The following is a 20,909-nucleotide window of genomic DNA, read 5'->3' on the forward strand; positions in this document are numbered from 1 at the left end:
GTGCTATGGGGATTTGTTTATTCATTTATTTTTAAAACAATCTCTGGCCCGTTTTATTAAAGGAACATTTTGTGTGATTTTCTTCTCACCAGTCTGTTCTGGCATGTTTCTACTGGTAACAGAATCACCTGGATCAACGATAGCCGGTGTGCATACTCTGTAGTATTTCCCCTATGCTGCGCCCAGTTCAGTATTATTGCCACTGTAGTGATGGCCATCAGTTTTGGCCAACATGGTGTAGTATTGTATTTCAGATTTCCTAAAGGCTGCTCCGTTAGTTGCTGGCGAGGATGACCAGTTTTCACTTTGCCATGTCTGATCATTTTCAGAGTCTGTTTGTATCCCAGCACGTACTCCACTTTTTGTAACGTGCTGGAGCTTAGAGTTGATCGACTCCAGCGAATTTTTCCTCTTCCTTGTGGCCACCATCTTCCTGCCTTCGGTTCAGGACGGCGCCAACCGAGAGCAGCTGCCAGGATGGCCGGGAGCGAGAGAGGAAAGAGCTGCTGTGGGGATTTAAGGACTTCCTTGGCATTTGTCTCATCTTTCTCAACTTTTGATACTTTCAGTCAGTAAAGGAACTGGAGACCAGTTTTAGATTAGTCAACGTGCTATGACAGCACATATTTGTTTTAACTTAATCAGAATATTTTCCAAAAATAAAAATATCCTGGAGGCTTCAAAGGAAAGAAAACCTCCCTGATTGAGTTGGCATATTATTATAGATTCTGCTTCAAAGAATTAAGTTGCTTTCTTTTACATTCTTACACATTTGCAGAATACACGCAGCTACGAAGCATGGATAGTAGAGTTTCTGTGCTGTAGTTCATAGCCAAAGTGAGATGCAAGGCGAAGAGTTGAGAGTTAGTTCCTGGATCTTTATTCTTAGTAATGGTCAAACGGATGCATAACTGGCAGGCTGTGGAGTGACGAGCTTTCCATGGTACCCTCCACGTGATATCACTGAGGTACTTGATGCTGACATTAATTCTCCTACTGATGGTAAATTCTAGGAAAGTTGTTTCATCTGTATTCCTCATAATGTTCTTTGGCCATTAATCTAAAAACATTATTTTTCTCTCTGCATTAGGGATACTTGATGTCACCCCATCTAGAACCATGAGCCTGATTTGGTTTCTTAAATAATTTAGAGCCAGAGCTTATCATATGTGTTAATTTAACCATTCAAATGTGAGCCAACATGTAGCTCCTATCTGTAATTAGATACAAATGAAGAGTTCTGTTAAATGTGTGATAATGTTTTTAGTGACTTTTGAGTAATATTCTGGTCTTTATGAAGTAAACTTGGGTTGGTAAATAGCCTCTACAATCACAGACTAGTTTGGAAGCTTGAAAGAAATTATCAGAAGCATAATATTGAGGTATGGTATTCCTCTAAATTCTGTGGCATTATTTTGAAGTAAAAAAAAAAAATAGATACCAGACATTGTTCAAATTTTAAAACCAGGAGCCAGTCTTAGACAGTACTTCCTTACATAGGCACCTTTAATACTATTGGTTTTTTTAAAAAATCAAAAATTCTTTTTTTTTAAACCTAGTTCATATATTTTGATTGAATAATGCAGGCACCACAATTCTTACTTTATTCTAATATTCCTGTATCACGTTAGCCTTGAGTTTGGCTTGAAGTCACAGAGACCCAAAAACAAAGACCACAGGTTGGCATGTTGCCCAAGGTGGCAGAGACCAGGTTTCTTTTCAGTTGTTGCTATGTCATGGACTCAGTTTTGGTCCTAAGTTCGCCTCAAAGTCCAAGATGGTCACTGCCATTCCAGTTCTAATAGTCACATCCACATTCCATCTATCAGAAAGAATAAAGATGGAAAAGAAAGGCACATCCTCTTCAAACATACATCTTTGTTGCCACTTGTGTTCAGCGTTGTGCTGGAGACTCTACCAAGGGGCATTAGGGCAAGAAAAACAAATAAACACAAACAAATATGGCATCCAGACTGGAGGGGTAGTAACACTATTTCTATTTGCAGATGACATGAACTTGTATAGAGAAAACCCTAAGCAATCTACAAAAAAAACCAAAAAACAAAACCCAAAATCATTAAACTAATGAACCAGTTCAGTAAAATTTCAGGTTATGAAAGATCAATATACAGAAATCTGTTATGCTTCTCTACGCTAGCAATGAACACTCCAAAAATGAAATTTAAAGACAGTTCCATTTGTAATACCATCAAAAAGAATAAAATGTTTAAGAATAAATTTAACAAAAGAAGTGCAAGCCTTGCACACTGAAAACCACAAAACCTCATTGAAGTAAAGATCTAAATAAATGCAAAGACATTCCATGTTCATAGATCAGAAGAGTTAATATTGTTAAGATGACAGTCCTCCCCAAATTGACATATAGGTTGAACACAGTTACTATTGAGATATCCTGGCTTGCTTTTGGGGGGACAGAAATTGACAAGCTGATCCATAGAGCTCGTATGGAAATGCAGGGGACCCAGAAAAACCATAACAGTCTTGAAGTACAAAATTGGAAAACTCACATTCCCAATATCAAAACTTATTTCAAAGCTACAGTAATTAAGACATTTGTGGTACTGGCATAAGGATAGAAATATCCATACATTTAAGATGAAATAAACCCTTGCATTTGAAATAAACCCTTACAACTTATGGTCAATTGATTTTTTTTTTAAGATTTTATTTATTTATTTGACAGAGATAAGAGACAGCCAGCGAGAGAGGGAACACAATCAGGGGGAGTGGGAGAGGAAGAAGCAGGCTCATAGCGGAGGAGCCTGATGTGGGGCTCGATCCCATAACGCCGGGACCACGCCCTGAGCTGAAGGCAGATGCTTAACTGCTGTGCCACCCAGGCGCCCCTATGGTCAATTGATTTTTGATAAAGAGGCAAGACAGTTCGACTGGTGCTCAGACAACTGGATATCCACATGAAAGGAATGAAGCTGGACCCCTACTCACAGCACGCACAAAAATTAACTCAAAGTGGGTCACAAACCTAAATGTAAGAACTAAAAACTGTAAAATGTAGACATAAATCTTCATGACACTGGTTAGGCAACAATTTTCACATATAACACCAAAAACACAAATGACAAAAGAAAAAACAAATTTGACTTCAAAAGTTAAAAATTTTGTGGCTCAAAGGACACTATCAAGAAAGTGAAAGGACAGTCCCTGTAATGAGAGAAAATGTTTGCAAATCATATACCTGATAAGGAACTTGTGATTCAAAATCTACAGAAAACTCTTACAACTCAACAATAAAGACAACCAAATTTAACTGGGCAAAGGATGTGAATAAACATTGCTCCAAAGAAGGTATAGGAATGGCCAGTAAGCACATGAAAAGAGGCTCAACATCACTCATCTTTTGGTAAATACAAATCAAAACCACAGTGGGGCACACTTCACACCCATTAAGATAACTATAATTAAAAAGATGGATAATAACAAGTGTTGGAGAGGATGTGGAAAAATTAGAACCCTTGTTCATTGCTGGTGGAAATGTAAAATGGTGCAGCCAATGTGGAAAGAGTCTGGGAGTTCTCAAAAAGTTAAATGTAGAGTTACCATGTGACCTAACAGGTCCACTCCTAGGTATATTTCTAAGAGAAATGAAAACATATGTCCACAGAAAAACTTGTACACACATGTCCATATCAGCAGCATGCTAGAGCTCCTAAAACTGGAAACAGTCGAAATGTCCATCCTCTGATGAATGGGTAAATAAAACATGGTATATTCGTACACTCAAGTATTATTTGGCCAAAAAGGAATGAAGTGGTGATCCACACTACAACATAGATAAACCTTGAACACATTATGCTAAGAAGCTAGACACAAAAGGTCACGTATTTTATAATCCATTTATATGAAGTGTCCAAAATGGGCAAATTTATCGATACAGAGAATAGGTTAGTGGTTCCTTCCGGCTGGGGTGAGAAGTAGGGTGAGGACTGTTAATGGGTATGAGGTTTCTTTGGGGTGATAGAAATGTTCCATAATGAGACTGTAGTGTTTGCACAACTCTGTGACTATACTAACACTATTGAATTGTACATTTCAATCAGTGAATTTTCTGGCATATGAAAGATGTTTTTAAAAAGTAAATCTTGGGGGCGCCTGGGTGGCTCAGGCATTAAACGTCTGCCTTTGCCTCAGGGCATGATCCCGGGGTCCTGGGATCAAGCCCCGCATCAGGCTCCTCCTCTGGAAGCCTGCTTCTTCCTCTCCCACTCCTCCTGCTTGTGTTCCCTCTCTCGCTGGCTGTCTCTCTCTCTCTGTCAAATGAATAAATAAAATCTTTAAATAAAATAAATAAATAAAAAGTTAATCTTGGAAGTGACACATAGGATTTCTACTATATCCTGTTGGCCATAACTTAGTTACACTGTGATACCCACTTGAGGGAAGGAATAGTGAAGGTGGGAACAGTGCTCTGTATTCTGGGCAGCCGTGTGCTCAGCTAACACAAGGGGACTGTGATTGAGGACAAGGAGCGAGTGAGATATTGGTCGACATCTAGTAATTTCTGCCACCTTCTAGCTGAAGGTGAATCATAACAAAACTGCTACAAGTCAGCAGTCATTCTTGATGAAGAGCTTCCTATTAGCTAGAAATAATAACCTGGTTTTTTAAAAAGGTTTAAATACAAAAAGAGGTTTGAGAAAATAGAATTGCCCCTATTCTTCATTGCAAAATAGAAGACCAAAAAAAAAAAAAAAAAAAGAGGAACAAAACCTTTAATTTCATCTGATAGCTCAATGTGAATTGGAGCACAAGACTCAAGAATGAAAAATGACCATGTCAAATAATCATCAGTGATACTTAATTGATACCAGCTGGGTGTATTACCCTGGTCTGGTAAGAAGAAAAGTCCCTGGCACCCAAGAATGTCACAGTCTAATTGGAGAAACATAATGTATGCATAAAATGTTAAATAACACAGGATAATTCATAGTTACTACAAAATGCAAAAAAGCAGACAGTAAATGCTATGCAAGTTTGATTAGCCTGAGAAAATCCTGTAACCTGACATATCCGGGGACGATGATAATAATGATACTTTTGGAGAGCTTGCTATAAGGCAGGTGCTTTGTAAGCACCTGGTAAGTTTGATCTTGCCCCCTTCTCACACTAAGTGCAAGAACAGAGTCCCCTGGTGGATATGTCCCTCCAGGGCCTGTGCACTGAACTGCCTCAGTTGTGCTCTGAATCCAGGCTGCACCATAGGACGCCCAAGGAGATCTCAGGACACTGCAGGTTTCCGGATCCCACTCTCAGAGACTCCGATTTCAGTGGTCTGGTGTATGCCCTTACCCTCCCTGCCACTGGAGGGGTTTTTTTGTTGTTTTTTTTGTTACAAGTCCCCAGAGGATTACAGTGACTGTTGAGCCCAGGGTTGGAACCACTGTTTTCCTTAGGGCTGTAGGTTCCTCCCCTTACACACAAAGGATGGTCAGCCTCTGAAGGTATGGCAGGACTGGAGACTGCAGATACGGTCTCATTTTAGAAGTGGTTAGAACTGGACAGCAGCTTAGCTCAGGTAATGCTCTTTTCTCCTGTTCCCACCCCCATCCACCCACTGAGGCTTTTCTCTGTTCCACAAGATACGTCTTAGCAGTCACAAGATGTCATGACCTAGAAGTGGACTGTCCTGTTGAAGGGGATGAAGGTAGAGACACAGGTGTGCCTATGTTTGGAGGATCATGCTGGGGCTAGGTATCTGGAGGAGGGGAATGTTCTAGGGGACTCTTAGGTTGCTAAAATTATTCATGTGTCTGCCCAGAAGTAGGACATTCATTTTCCTTTGCATTCAGGGTGTCTGTGCCAGAAGCTTTGTTTTTGTTTACTCCTTGCTTTTTGAGAAGCTCTTATCAAGTGGTTTTAGATGCCTTTATTTGATTGATAACCTGTGTCTGATCCTTCCTCTCCTGTCCTTCCCTTTCTTCTAATACTTCAACTATTAGGCTAAAAGCAGTTTCTTCCCTTTTTCCTAGAGCTTTATTTTCCACTGGTGAAATTTTGTTTTATTTTGTTTTTCAGTTTCCATTGATTTTGAAATTATGACCTGTGCTTTTGTGGTTTCCTATAACCACATCCTCCCTGGCCACTTTATAATTTCTCTATCTTAATTAGTTGCTAATTAGTTCATTCTTTTAGGATTTTCCTCCCCTTATATTACTTCCTTTTTAGAACACTTTACTGCTTTTTCATTGCAGACAAGATTTTAATTTCATGGTTTCATGATTGCTCTTTAACTGTCTTAGAACAATTTGCTATGACATCATTTCTTGCCCTCCTTTATCTCCTTACTCCCCATATCCTTTCTTACTTTACCATGTCATTTGGATTGTAGTTCTCTGGGACAAAGAAAGAGTATGGTAGTGCCATGTTCTCTTCTCATAGTAACTATTGTTTATTTGCAATACAATAAAAGAACCAGGAATTTACACACTGACACTGTTTGAGGATGCTCAGTACATTTAATTATATCCCTCAGTTTATGGGATAAAATGTAACTAAAAGAATGAGGAAAGGAATTTTTTGTGGCAGCTACCTTGGTGAATTCAAGCTTGTATTTATGAAGAGTACTTAGAAGGAATAGCCTCTATAACAAAATCTTCGTGATCACAATAATCAGGAGGCTTTGCTGGTGTTGAAGATCATGCATTATAGATGTTTTAGTTAACGGAGTCTAACTACTGAAACAAAAGAAGGAAAACGATAATATATCACTGGCATGATATCACATCGAAGCATATTTCTCCCATCCCAGCTCAGTGGGTCGTGAGAGCACAGGCAGGCGGTTGGTGCCACTGTGTATTGATGAAGGGACCCAGACTGCTGGCAGCTGTCCTCTCTCCAGCTTGTTGCAAGGTCTTCCTGGGAATCGATATTCAGCCCTTGCCTGAGAAAAGAGCAGAGAGGCTGGTTTGTGGGCATTTTTCATGGGCAAGGACAGGAAGTGGGAAATGGCATTTCTGCTCATTGAAAGTATTTTTTAAAAAATGGAGTGGGGAGGGAGGATTGGAAGAAGGTGGCCAAAAGGTACAAACTTCAAGTTAGAAGATAAATAAGAACTAGGGATATAGTACACAACACGATGACAGTTAACTACAGTTAACACTTGCTGTGTGTTGTGCAGAGAAGTTGTTGAGACAGTAGCTCCTTAGAGTTTTCATCACAAGAAGAAATGTTTTCTTTTTCTTTTTATTGTATCTACTTGAGATGATGGATGTTAACCAAACCTAGTGTATAGTCATTTCATGATATATGTAAGTCAAACCATCATGCAGGACACCTTAAACTTGTACAGTGATATATGTCAGTTATATTTCAATAAAACTGAAAAAAAAAGTCTAAGTTGTAAGAGAAATGCAGTGCTTTGAGTATGTAACTGACTCAGGGTTCCTATCTACATGAAAAGGATTGTAAGATCAAGTAAACACATAATTAAAATTAAACAACTTCATTAACAAGGAGGAGGTAAAATCCAATGTTGTCACTTGACCGGGTTTCCTTTTAACATTGGTAAAATAAAACAATGGACAACTGTTAAATTAGATTCGTAGAAAGTAGTAACAGATACCATAAAACCTATTCATTTATCCATTGTTGATAGATTTAGTTACAACATAAGGAGCAGTTTATATCCATAACAGATAAAAACAATGCCAAGGTTAGTAAATCTGATTCTCATTACACATGTATTAACAAATCGTTATTTCAGTGGGGCCTCATTAATCAGTCAACAAAAACATGAGTATCCACTGCGGACATGGTTCTCCTAATGGGCTGATAAGAAACCAAACTAAATGGGGATAAAGGCATACTTTAAAAGGAAAGATAATCAGCAATATGAGTTTATATATTTGCTATACGAATTGGAAAACCAGGTACACTGGAAGTTAAAAGGATTAAAATTGCATGCCCTCGGTAGAGATACAGCCCAGATTGTTGACCAAACCCGTTACTCTGGTGTGAAATGCCTATGGGAAGAACAAAGAGACACAAAAGTGGAAAATCAAAAACACTTTAATTTACTAATTGCCCAAATCACAACACAGCATAGAGAATTGTGTAAAATCATGCCCTTGTTCTTTTTGACATGAGGATAGCAAAAAAACCCAAAACCAAACCAATGTAGGTGTGTCTGTGTTGTCTGGATTCAGCCCAACCTTAATAGAAAACTCATCAGCAGTAAGCTAGCAGGTTTAATAGCAAAACGTTATAAATTGTCATCCAAGTACATCATACTTCATATTTAAAAATAAAAACGCATTTAATAGAGATTCGGATTCTGCTGTGACAGACATACAACTATTTGAACTGATTGAGACACCTCCTGAGTAATCCATATAAGAGGCAGTATAGTGATGCACTAATTCAGTATATTCATATGTCATGAATTTAATTACAATTTAAACAAAGCTTAAAATAGTTATAAACAGCATAACAAGATTCAATGGGGGAAGATATTCTAAATAAATGTAAACATTATTATATTTGAATATTAAAAAAGCAAAACAAAACCATGAGGCAGTGAGTCTGGGCAACTCCATTGCATTGCTGTGGGTGCTAGTAAGACAAGGTAGTTTAGAGAGGATTTCTTTCTTTCTTTCTTTCTTTCTTTCTTTCTTTCTTTCTTTCTTTCTTTCTTTCAGTTTATTTATTTGAGAGAGAGAGAGAGAGCACGTTCAAGAGAGTGAGCATGAGTGGGGCGTGGGTGTGGAGGGAGGACAGGCAGAAGGAGAGGGAGAAGCAGGCTCCCCACTCAGCAGAGAGCCCAACATGGGGCTCGATCCCAGCACTCCAGGATGAGGACCTGAGCCGAAGACAGACCCTTAACTCACTGAGCCACCCAGATGCACCAGTTTAGAGAGGATCTTATCTAATAGCATTTTTGGTCCTGAATTATCTTTGTTCTTTAACCCTTATAACCATGATTCTGAAAACTGATGAATGTATAGACCAATTTCAAAAGGAAAAAAATGCCTTTAACTCCCATGTTGTTAAATTAGTTTCACTGTGTCATTTAAATATATCAGTCTAAGTTCCTCCTGCTTTGAGCTTTTTTTTTTTTTTTAATTTATAAATGAGAGCAAGAGAGAGAGCGCAAGCCAAGGGGAAAGGGAGAGGGAGAAGCAGACTCTCCACTGAGCAGGAAGCCCGATGTGGGACTCGATCCCAGGACCCTGGGATCAGGACCTGAGCCGAAGGCAGACACTTAGGTGCCACCCAGGTGCCCCCTGCTCTGAGCTCTTAAAGAAATTTATAAATTCAGCGTAGAATATTAGCAAAACTACAAAATTGCTACAGTTCAAATGAAAAATATTAGGATTCGTATCAGGCAGACATTCATGAAAGTAGTATTTGAGCTGGTCTTTCAGAATGAGTATCATGAGTAGTGAATAAATAAGGATTGGGAGGTAAGTCTCAGGCAAAGGAAAGAGTGAGGGGGTCCAGAGGAGTGAGACTGTGCCATGTGTGTGGCACAGAAAACAGGTGCTTTGGGCTCTAGTGTATGGTGTGGGGGGATATAGGTCTTATATTCTGTGGAGAGATCATGAGGGCCTTGAGTATTGAGCCAAAGACTAAAGGCCTCATTCTGTATGAATGAGAAACACTGAAGGCAAATGTGAGTAGAAGAATAAGATGAGCTGTGTTGTATTCTTGGAAGTTTTATCCACAGCAATATTTAAATAAGTTGACAGGGAAGAACGGGGGATTAAAAACCCAGCCCAGATGTCAGCTCCATGAGAGCAGGGACTTGGTTCAATACTATATCGCCAGGTTCTAGAACATTGCTGGTCCTCCATACATGTTTATTGGATGAATGAAGGATGCCTGAGTGAGTGGCAGGGGGACATCAGGTAGACAAGAGTAGAAGGTAAAGTCTGGATGAAGACTGAATACAGTCTGGATAAAGTCAGAATACAAGTTGGTAGCTGAGAGCATGGATACTCAAGTTGTCCATAACTAAGTGAATCCCTGAGGGGTGTGTAAGATGATAAAGGAGAGAGAAACAGTGAACAGATTCAGGGTGGAACCTTGATTAACTCCTACAGTTACAGCTAATGTGTAAAAGGGGAAAACCGTGACAGTAACAAGGAGAGAGCGGAAAGGGGCATCAGGAGTTGATAGCGGCCCAGCAGCCAAACCAGCAGGATTTGTGCGTGTCCAGCTTATAAATTTTTATTTTAAATTTTGAATTTGATTTTTTCAAGCAGATTTACTTTGAAGGATTTGTGGGGTCTAGTTTTCCTAGCGTTAAAAATGATTTTAACAAGTGTGTAAGACTTAATGTTGAGGGGATCAAGGTCAAACCAGGCAAGGAAAGTATATCCCAGAAGCATGCTGAATCTGGGGAAATTTCAGGATGATATTAATGTATTTTGGAATTTAACACATGCTTCTTTTAGGCTTCTTGTTACTACATCTTTGAGCTAAATATATAAGTTTTAGCATGTTATATATAGTAGTTAAGCAACAGGATAATTATATCACAAAAATGTTTACTTTAGGGATTCATTTAATGTAGTGTCTCTGTTAGTGGCCTACCCTGGGACATTTTAAGTGAATATATTAAGTTTTATTTCCAGACAATTTTTGTGAAACTTCTTTTGCCTAAAGCAGGCACATGGTTCAGTTGTTTAAAAAATTAAAAAAAAAAAGACATAAGCTCAAAACCAGGCACTAGGCTCTTACTACTTTATAGCTTTGAAAATCATTCTGAATCCTCTTGACAAGAGTGTTTACTACATCAGCTAGCGGTAGGACTTACCATTAAATTTTCATTTTGATTAACTTGACTGCAGTTGTTTCTTGGCTGCCTCTTTAGAGCCCACTGCGGAATAAAATTAAAACAGTTTTATGATATAGCAGTTTAGTTGCAGAAAATGACATTTTTCTTTTTCCCTGAATGGTAGTGTGTTTTCCCTCTGAGTTTCCTTACATACACCCCATGGCTCTGGTTCCTCCCGTCTTCCATCCAGCCTCTATAGTATTGCCAGATTAATCTTCCTAAAGCAGCGCTTTGGCCAGTCTCTCATCCCAAACCCTTCTCTGGCTCCCCATTGCCAGAGAATTAGGACCAGCCCAAAAGCTATTTATTCCTCTTAACATGCTTTGTCAAAGTCACCGTCCCCACTCCAGATTCTTTATTCCTCTTGCATAGCCCTCGTCGTGCCCTACCTTACATAAAATTACATGTGGACACATCCCACAAGGAGGATGTCAGCTTCCTGAATGCAGGGACCGAGCTCTCTTTTTATTTTCGCCCACTCCTCCATTGCTTGGTGCATGCAAGATCCCCATAAATGTTTGCCAGTCTTCATCATGGACACATGTGCAGTTCTTTGGCGATCACTTACGCCTCAATGGAGCTGTTTTTAGAAAAAGCTAAACAAATAAGGAGATAAATGTTTGTTGGATAAATGAATGAAAAATCCTTAAAACGACAACCTTGCAAACTACTCTTCTTTCTCGTATACAGTACTCCTGATCCTCTTAACCCTTTACTTTTTCTTTTTTCCCGTAGCACCTTTCGCTTTCTAATGAATTCATAATTTAATTATTCATTTTTGTTGCTGATACTGTCTCCCTCCTTCCTTGAGTGAGACTTGGAGCTGAGGGTCAGTTTCTCCCCGTTTTTTGGATTATGGTTGGCAGTTTTCAAGGCAAAAGTCAGTGTGGTGTTGAAAGAACAGGGGGAGACGTAGAGGGACCCCAAAGTCAGTTTCTGCTATGCAGCTTTAGGCACGTTTCCTAACTGCCCTGAAGGTTATTTCCTCACCTGTAGGAGGATAATAGGACCTAAATTACAATGTTTATATAAGGATGGAATTCTAGGGAGAAACAGCATACAGTAAATAAAATTAATAGCTGACGTTTCCGGATCCCTCCTAACATCATACGACAGATTTGGTGCCCCACATTTCCCATCACTGTCACTGTGTATCTTCATGGCCCCTCTGTGAAGTGGGTACTGTTGTTGCCCCATCTCATGGGGAAGGGGGGAGAAGGTGTCTGCCCAAGACCACACAGTGGTCGGGGGCAGAGCTATGACTGGACCAAATTTGTTGGACTTCATGGCCCGTGCTTGTAACCCCTGCCCCCTTGTCTATGTGCCCTTCCCCCTCCTCCTGCCTCCTGCTGGGGAGCCTCAGGGGAGGCCACATGATTTCTCCTTTGGAGCAGCCCTTCCAGATCTTTCTTTCCTGCTCCAACATGCTTGAGGGGATTGCAGAGTGTTTGTAAGTACTAGCAGCCTCCTTGGGAGGACTTCATGAACCTGGTCTCCCAAGGAGTGAAGGGCAGGGGAGTCTGGTTTGGGAAGTTTCCCCTGGGGAGTTAGACCTCGCAATTTTGCTGGGGTACCTCTGCTTCCAGATCTGCTTTTTCTCCTGTCCCACCCTCATCCCCACTCCCCATCTGTGTCTCCTGTGGCCAAGATGAAGTATTCTTGCATTAAGACTGTTTTGAGGGGAGCCTGGGTGGCTCAGTTGGTAAAGCATCTGCCTTTGGCTCCAGTCATGATCCCAGGGTCCTGAGATCGAGTCCCGCATCAGACTCCCTACTCAATGGGGAGCCTGCTTCTCCCTCTGCCTGCCACTCCCCCTGCTTGTGCTCTCCTTCTCTCTGTGACAAATAAATAAATAAAATCTTAAAAAAAAAAAAAAGACTGTTTTGAAGATTGTGGCCTTACTGGATTGGAAACATTTGATGGCTTATGACTGTGATAACCAAATTGGTCATTACAGCCTCCTCTAACTTCTTTTGTATTATAAAAGTACTGAAACTTTTTTAAGTGAACTATAAATTCCATTTCAAAACACCCAGTTAAATCACTGACTCTTTTAGTTATTGCAGTGTAATAAACAGCAGAAATAAGAAAGACTGTTTTCTTAAGAAATTAGCATTTTCAGGTATTATCTGAGCATTGAAAATGACTAAGCCAGGATTAATGAGATGGATCGTTTCAGCATCTAAAAAAATGTCTTTTTAAGTTTCAGGGGATGAATTTCTCTTTTGAAATAATTTATTTGTCATTGGTTCAGATGCTAAAAATGCACCTCAGAAAATATCAAAATGAAAAAAATAATTTCATTTGCATGCTATAAAGTTTCATTATTTTTAATTGATTGGGAAATTTGGTAGGGGGCCAGAAAGAGCTGGCAAAATATACAAAATTTAAAAGGAGATACTGGCATTTCATTTCAAGTACTGTTTCAACAGAAAGGCTTATTATACATTTTTGGTAGTTGTATTTTAGTGATTAAGAGCATAAGCCTTGAAATCAGTCTGACTTAGGCCTGAATCCTCACTTTCCTGCTTATTAAATCTGTGACCTCAGACATATCACTTAAAATTCTGAACCTTGATTTTTTTCCCCACCTGTAAAGAAGGAGCAATACCTACCTCATAATATTATTGCATCACATGGAATAATACAGGCAAAGCATCTAAGTAGTGCCTAACATATTGTTGGCACTTAATAAATGTTTTATTACCCTTAAGTACAATCATTTAGATAAAATGAGGTTTTGAAAATATCTTTGCAGAAAAGTGGGAAACATTTTTAGGGAATCCTGTGTGCGGTTGTCAACTTGTTGTCGAATGCCTTTTTAATGCTAATTCGGAAGCAAGCGTATGTCATCTTGGGATGAACTACCAATTTCTGCATTAGTGAAGCTTTAACTAATGAAATTTGATCGCAGAGTATGGAGCAAACAGATGCTAATTCTAAGTTTCTTATACAAAATTATCTTTTCTAGGAGAATGCATAGAAGGGCTGCGGGAAAATGAATACCTTCTGATTCATTCGTGCCGTCAGTGGACCACCATCACTGCCCACAGCCTGGAGGAGGGACACTACGTCATTGGGCCAAAGATAGAGATTCCAGTACATTATCCAGGTACAGATCCCCTCAAGGGGCAAGAAAGGCAGAGGAAGGGACTTGACTATGAAAATTTTTTCTTCCTGAATGAGAAGATAGGACTTGTCTATAAACTAGAGTATGACGACTTAGAAAAAGAAGAATTTGTGGTTATTTTATCTGTCAGTGAAAGCTCAGTTTCATTTTGTCATGGGTAGTTTTTAATTAATCATGTAGTTACATATGGATTCTTATCAGATATTTATAAAATGAAAATTTTACAAGCACAAAGAATGTCTCTGTCGTCTTGGGATGGCCGTCGGTATCTGAGCTGCAGTGTCTGAATAACCCTGGGCACCCCTTGGATGTTGGTTTTGGGAATGACTTTACAAGATGCCATTTTGCATATGAGCATTGTGGTCTGGCTTCAAAAATATTGGATTGGAAGCTCGGTTACCTGACCATGTCCCTCTTGCAACAAGGCATTTGGAATACAGGTAGCTGAGATGCCCTCACTGCTTTAGTTATTAAATCAGGGCGAGAGCTGCCATTTCACCTCACTTTGAACGCCATTTGGTTCAACAGTGCCACTGAACCAACTTGTACTGAGTACGTTCTATGTATCAGCACTGTTTGGAGTTCAGGATACATCTAGTGGCTTGAATACAGTTTCAATAGTGCTGGCTTATAAACACAGTGTAAAAAAACCAAACATGTTATCCTATATTTATATCTGTGGCTTATAGATCAGTATGTAAAGGATCTTGATTTTTTTTCTCTATAATTATTCAGTTTTTCAAATTCTGTAGAAGAACACTTTAATCAATTACTTATAAGTTGTGCAGCCCTAGACTGCCATTATGTTTTTGAGTGAAACCTTTATAATGCCCAGAGAGATGCCTTTCAGGAAAAGGGACCTCGCTGTGGTCCCACTGGCTAGAATGGCAGCAAATGGTAAGTGTTCAATATTTATTGAATAAATGAATAGTTTGGCCCCTTTTTGATTCCTAGGAGCCCGCAATTACCAGTCTGACCTCAGGATCACCCAGCTTCTCAAAAATTCTTCCCATTAAAAAAAATTATAGGAAAGAATTTCTCTAGCCTGAAATTTTGTCCCTTAGAATTATATTTGCTGACCATAGGAGTGACGTTCATGGAAGAAGGAGGAACGTGTAGCTGCAGAAAGTATTACAACTGTCAGATTAGGAACCAGGCCAAAGGGACCAGAGAACAAGACAAACCTCTGGCCTGCCCAGTCTCTCCTGCCAGGGGGTCCCGTGACAGGTGAGATCTGTGCTATTTTTAGGAGGCCCAAACTCCTGGTGCCTGTCTTTTGTGGAAAACTGTAAAGGAAGGTATAAGATTGTGCTTCATCACATACGCATTTTTACCTGTTGTACTGTGTTCTTCTCGTCGTAGATTGAATTTTCAGTCTTTCCCCTGACTCACTGTGAATGGCTTAGCAATGCAGTCTTCCCAAAGGAATGCTTTCATTTGGTCCTTAGCTTAAATCTCCTTAGAGACCGCGAACTGCCACCAGACTCCACGGCTTATTTCTCAAAGCCCCTAGGGCTGGTTCTAGTCTGCTTCTCCACACTTCTACTCTGGAGAGCAAACCTTCCATCTAGCTAGACTGGTCACCTCACTGTTGGCTGGACATACTGGCTACCCTTCCATTTACTCCATTCCCCAGCCGGCATGGCCTTCATCAGCCTTGCTCTTATCAGGGCCTTTCCTTGCTTCAGGGGGGTGCGGGCATCCCTACTATGCCCTTGGGGTCCCCACGTGTATTTATGGTGTCTCACATTGATATGGCACAGGCCCTGGTCTTCATTCAGTTACCTTTTCCTGGATACACGCAAAACTTGACTTGCTAGTTGGGACTGTACATTCCTCAACATGTGAGCCCAATTCTTTTTTATTTTAATTTTTAAAAAAATTTTAATTCCAGCATAGTTAATATATAGTGTTATGTGAGTTTCAGGTGTACGATACAGTGATTCAACAATTCCATATATTACTCAGTGCTCATCATGGTAAGTGCACTCTTAATCCCCCTCACCTATTTCACCCATTACCCCCCTACCTCCCCTCTGGTGACCATCTGCTTGTTCTCTATAATTAAGGCAGTGAGACCAGTTCTAAAAAACCTTTGTGAATTCTTTGGATCTGTACACAAAAGATATAATTCTTTATTGCTGTAGATTCTTGATCTAGGGCTCTCAAACTTGGCTACACATTGGAATCTCCTAGAGAGCTTTAAAAATGACCAACGCCCAGATCCCATCTCCAGAGGTTCTGCAGTAACTGGTCTTGAGTGTGGGCTGGGCATCAGGATTTTAAATTATGTAGTTAAATTATACAGCCAGGGTTGGGACCCACTGTTCTGGGGTGGATGTTCACAGTGTCAGAAGAAAAGATTTCCCCAAGAATTTGTGTTTTATTGTCTTGAACATTTTTTTTTTTTAATTAATAGCCATTCAGCTTCCACTAGGATGAAAGATATGGTATGTTCAACAGCTTATTCTTTATTTATAAGGAAGATGGTGGTACACTTAACTGGGAAACCAGATGGGAGGTGGGTGGAGGGATGGGTTAAACAGGTGATGAGGATTAAGGAGCGCACTGGTCATGATGAGCACTGGGTGATGTATGGAAATGTTGAATCACTAAATTGTATACCTGAAACTGATGTAACGCTGTATGTTAACTGTACTGGAATTAAAATAAAAATTTAAAAAGAAAAGAAAATGGTACCTTTTTTAAATGAAAATTTGAGGTGCCAAGACTAAAAGGAAACACGGACTCCAAGATCATACCGCTTCACATGAAAGGAAAGAAAGTATCTTAAAGGGGAAAAAACCTTCAAACAGGACCGTCTTAGTTCAGGCTGCTGTAACAAATACTGTAGAGGGGGAGGATTATAAACAGTTCATCTCACGCAGTTCTGGAGGCAGGACGAATCTGGGGTCTGGTGAGGGGGGCTGCCTGGTTTCCAGGTGGGGGTCTTCTCTCTGTGTGCTCACTTGGTGGAGTGAGAATTCCACCGTCTCTCCCCTGTCTCTTCAGATAAGGGCACTAGTCCCATTCGTGAGGATTACTTGGTGATTACTAGGGCATTTGAAAGGAGGAGTGGTCTTTCTCTAAACCTCTCCACCCCCATCCTTGTGCAGCTATTGATTTCTGTCTGATTTGGTATTTACCACGAAAATGGTAGAACGCCCGTTTCTAACCAGACCCCACTATTGATTCCTCCCTTTGTTAGCTGTCTTTGTACTGCAAGGAGCGCTTTTCCGTCTCTCCCGTTTATTTATCTACTTACTCACCTGTTATGGAATTATGGATTGTTACTTCATTCAGTGGGTTATCATCTATTCCTGTCCTTATTTATTTGGATGTTCAGGTTGTCCCAGATTTAGCCATTTGGGTCCAGCTGGCCCACGTGTCTCTGTGACATGCTGCCTTCATTTTTCCAAGGAGGTCCTTCTTTTCTGGCAGAGGTAGCAACCATTCCTTCCCTCAGAGCCCCCTGCACTGTCCTGCTCCAGGCAACGCTCCTCACTTTGTGTAAATAGTATCCCTTGGAGTTGTGTAGTGCACAGCCTGGGCAGCAGTATACAGCTCTAGTCACGTATATTCCAGAATATAAGAAAACAGCATTTTTAGGAGATCACAATTTAGAGTGCCTTTTCCATCTTCTTTATCAGAAATTTTCATGAAATTCCTTACGTGAAAAAGAAATAATTTCATAAAACTTTGAGAAAAGATAAATATGACTTGAACTTCTTATCAAAACTATGCTCTGATACGATGGTAATAAGAGTTGCCTTATTCTGAATTCTAAAATTATTAGATGTGCTTTGGGGAAAAAAAAAAAGACCTTCCCTCATTCTGGCAAAATAAGTTTTTCATTTTGGATAAGAAAGAGTTTTCTTGGTATAACAAACAATTGATTCTGAGAGAGAGAATGTGTTCAGTCAGCATCACATATTTTGCTAACAGTGAAGAAACCACTCAAGAAAAATTAGCATAGTGTTTAGAAAAGCGATTGCTGCTTTCACACAAGTTTTATTCAAAAGGCATCACAAATAAATTGTATCTAAACTTTCTAACTTCTCACTGCACCCAAAAGGGCAAAGATTTTCTATGGAACATACAATGCAGAACTCAGAATTTTTCTGCATTCTGCATACTCAGACCATGTAAATTACTGCTTGGCACTTCATCAAAGACCGCTCATTCACCCTACATGCATTCCTCCCACTGCCCCCCGCCCACTGCCGTCTTTCCTGACATACTAAACCAAAAACCCAATCTATTTAAAAAAATTTTTTTAAGTCGAGTGCAACTTCATTATAGCCAAGATTTTCTGAAGATGAATGATTTTCACTTTACAATTCACATTTCTGTTCATCAGATCCCTTTGTCTCTGTAGCTCGGAGGGGTCTGTCAGGCAGACACAAGGTCGTTACTGTGGAAGCTCCTGCTTCGGGATTCCTTACTTACGCTGACCCCTTCTAGAGCGTTAAACCAAAGTCAGTACTCACAATTCGACATTTTTTTTCCCTTTAAAACTAATATAAATTTCAGGCTCCACAAACACCTGGATCTCTGGAATTTCATTTACCTTCCTAAGCTCTGAGTTTCCAATCTATGGAAAGGAGATTTACTTAAGAAATGTCATGAAGGTTCCTTGTAACTTATGTCCGTGACTCATGCCGTGCCAGGCACGTTACGACCACTAATCAGTGTTACCCCCTCATAATCACCTCTCATGAAAGCTATCCCCAAATAGCTGTCTGTAAAGCAAAGCTTGGAGAACCCAAATGGATCAGAATGTGATGTGTCTGTATGTCTTGGATCCCCCCGTTTGAGAAGTAGTGGAATTCTGACCAGGTTTATGAAAATTTAAATCATCTGATGGAACGCTTGCTGTCATCACGGGTGAACAGATTGCTACTGGAACGTAAGCATCGGAGAGAAATGGCAGCCACGTTTGGCTTCTATTTTTAAATTCTCATCCTCCTGCAAATCCGGTGAATCTATAACAAGCAAAAGTGATCTCAGTACTTCCTTACTAGCTATAATATGTGCAGAAATAAGTGACACTGGAGCACAAGGTTAGTAGAAGATATGCTTGTGAAGTCTGCAGGGCTCTTACTCAGCAAGCACCTGGATTTCTGTCGGCAGTGCCTGTTCTTAAAAATGTGGGTGTGCAGTCTGTCTCTCAGGCAAAATTATAGTAATGTGGTATCTACATAACCTTGAAGTGTGATTACTGAACAAAAGGAAATGTCGAAACAAGCTAATTTTATTCTCCTGGGTTGCAAGTTTAATTAGCATGAATCATCCGTTTACAAAAGTAGCTACTAGCATTGAACAACACTTTGTGTACTTTCTGTATTACATGAGATAAAGCCTAGGTGTTAAAATGGAAATAACCAAACTTCCTTTCAAAAAGGCCTATGGACTAACAGAGTATGCCAAGGAACGTTATCCCAGCCAGTTTTTGCCAGTGATAAATATTAGATACTTAAGAAATAACCACTTTTCGTAATTGAATCTGTAGGTCACAGTTAGCATAAATCACTAAAATTTATTTAGTGCTAACTCTTATCTAGACACTTCGTTAACCCAGCATTTTACTTTTATTTCTTCATGTAACTTTCACAACAAACCCCAGAGGTGGGTTCTATTATTACCTGCATTTTTCACAGGTACAAATTGAAGTTCAAAGATTTAGTTAAGTGTCTTTAATACTACACAGCTAGGAAGTGTGATTTGAACCCAGGATATGTGGCACCAGAGCCTACTTCCCTCACTGCTATTGCCTGGAAAGTGTTAGAAGGCACCGTCCACACATAAGGCATTCTGACCATTGTACAGAAGAGAGATCGGTTAGACTTAGTCAGTAAGGTGAAGAACGCTCTTTCACTTTCCTCTCCTTTCACACACAGCTCACTGCTTATATTCTGACTCTAGGGGAAATTTAAGTAAATATATATTTATCTTGACCTTTTCCAGATTTATAAGTCATCTGCAAACAGGTAACATTCCTGTCTCTGAATAAATTACCAGCAAGAAGCAAAGGCAGAAGAGCTTCCCGGGAGCCCCTTGGACTTGGAGAGGGCAATGCATGGGAGCCTTCTGGGAGCAGAGAGGTTGAGGCCTGGAGAAAGCATATTCTAAGTGGATAGAGAAACTGTCTGTCTCCAGAGGGGTGCTATCAGTGAATAAAAGCAAGGCAATTAGATAATGAAAGGGGGTAAAAATGAGTGGAAGGTAAGAGCAAGCAAGGAGCAACTACTCTTGTCAAGATGTATTAAAAAGAAGCCAAGAGAGAGGACATAAGAGCCAAAAGTTTCTAATACTCACTTTTAAGAATAATGGATTCTGAAGGAGCTAGGCTAGGAGGAATGATTCAGAAGAGAAAAGAGGGGGAGACAATTTAAGTAATCGCCCAGTGTCTGGGAAATCGTCCTTGTCATTTTTTTTTTCCTGGAAAGGCATTTGTTCTCTCGTTCCCTCCACTTCTTTACTTCATGAAGTCATTGTTGTAGCTGTTAATAACATAGATTTATGTCGGAGCTTAGGTGGGTGTTATCTTTGGGCAATTACAGTGACACTTGAACTCAAAGCAAGGATAAAGAAATCATGTAAGCATCTACCTTTCAGAGAAAGGATGACTCAAGGACTGTCATCAACCTTTGGTATAGCTTTCTAGTCTCACTTCTCAATGCTTAAGAACAATAACCCCAGGAAATGGGAGTATGAATGATACTCGTGATGAGATGATATTTGAGAATTATTTTGATTTTGTTAGGGGTGATACTAGTTTTATAGTTATGAGGAAGACATCTTTGTTTTTTAGAGGTACATACTGAATTACTTAGGGAGGGAATGTGATTATAATTTATAAAATACTTCAGCTAAAACAAACATAAAAATAAATGAATATAAGACAAGCTGTTAAAATTGTTCCATTTTGGTGAAGAGTAAATGGGGTGTTCATTACCCTAA

At 39.8% G+C, this 20,909-nt stretch overlaps 1 protein-coding gene and 1 pseudogene across 3 annotated transcripts in view; one reads left to right on the forward strand and one right to left on the reverse strand.

The window, feature by feature from the left end:
• GAREM1 (GRB2 associated regulator of MAPK1 subtype 1) overlaps positions 1-20,909 on the forward strand; it is a 196,546-nt gene that overhangs the window by 59,728 nt on the left and 115,909 nt on the right. For all 3 annotated transcript variants that reach the window (XM_026496161.4, XM_026496162.4, XM_044382910.3), the window contains exon 2: positions 13,788-13,928. In XM_026496161.4, coding sequence (XP_026351946.2) covers positions 13,788-13,928 — 141 coding nt within the window. The remainder of the gene's footprint in view (positions 1-13,787; positions 13,929-20,909) is intronic.
• On the reverse strand, positions 22-429 carry LOC123000896 (60S ribosomal protein L30-like; annotated as a pseudogene).

This window comes from Ursus arctos, unplaced genomic scaffold (assembly GCF_023065955.2).
Source record: "Ursus arctos isolate Adak ecotype North America unplaced genomic scaffold, UrsArc2.0 scaffold_17, whole genome shotgun sequence".
NCBI lineage: Eukaryota > Metazoa > Chordata > Mammalia > Carnivora > Ursidae > Ursus > Ursus arctos.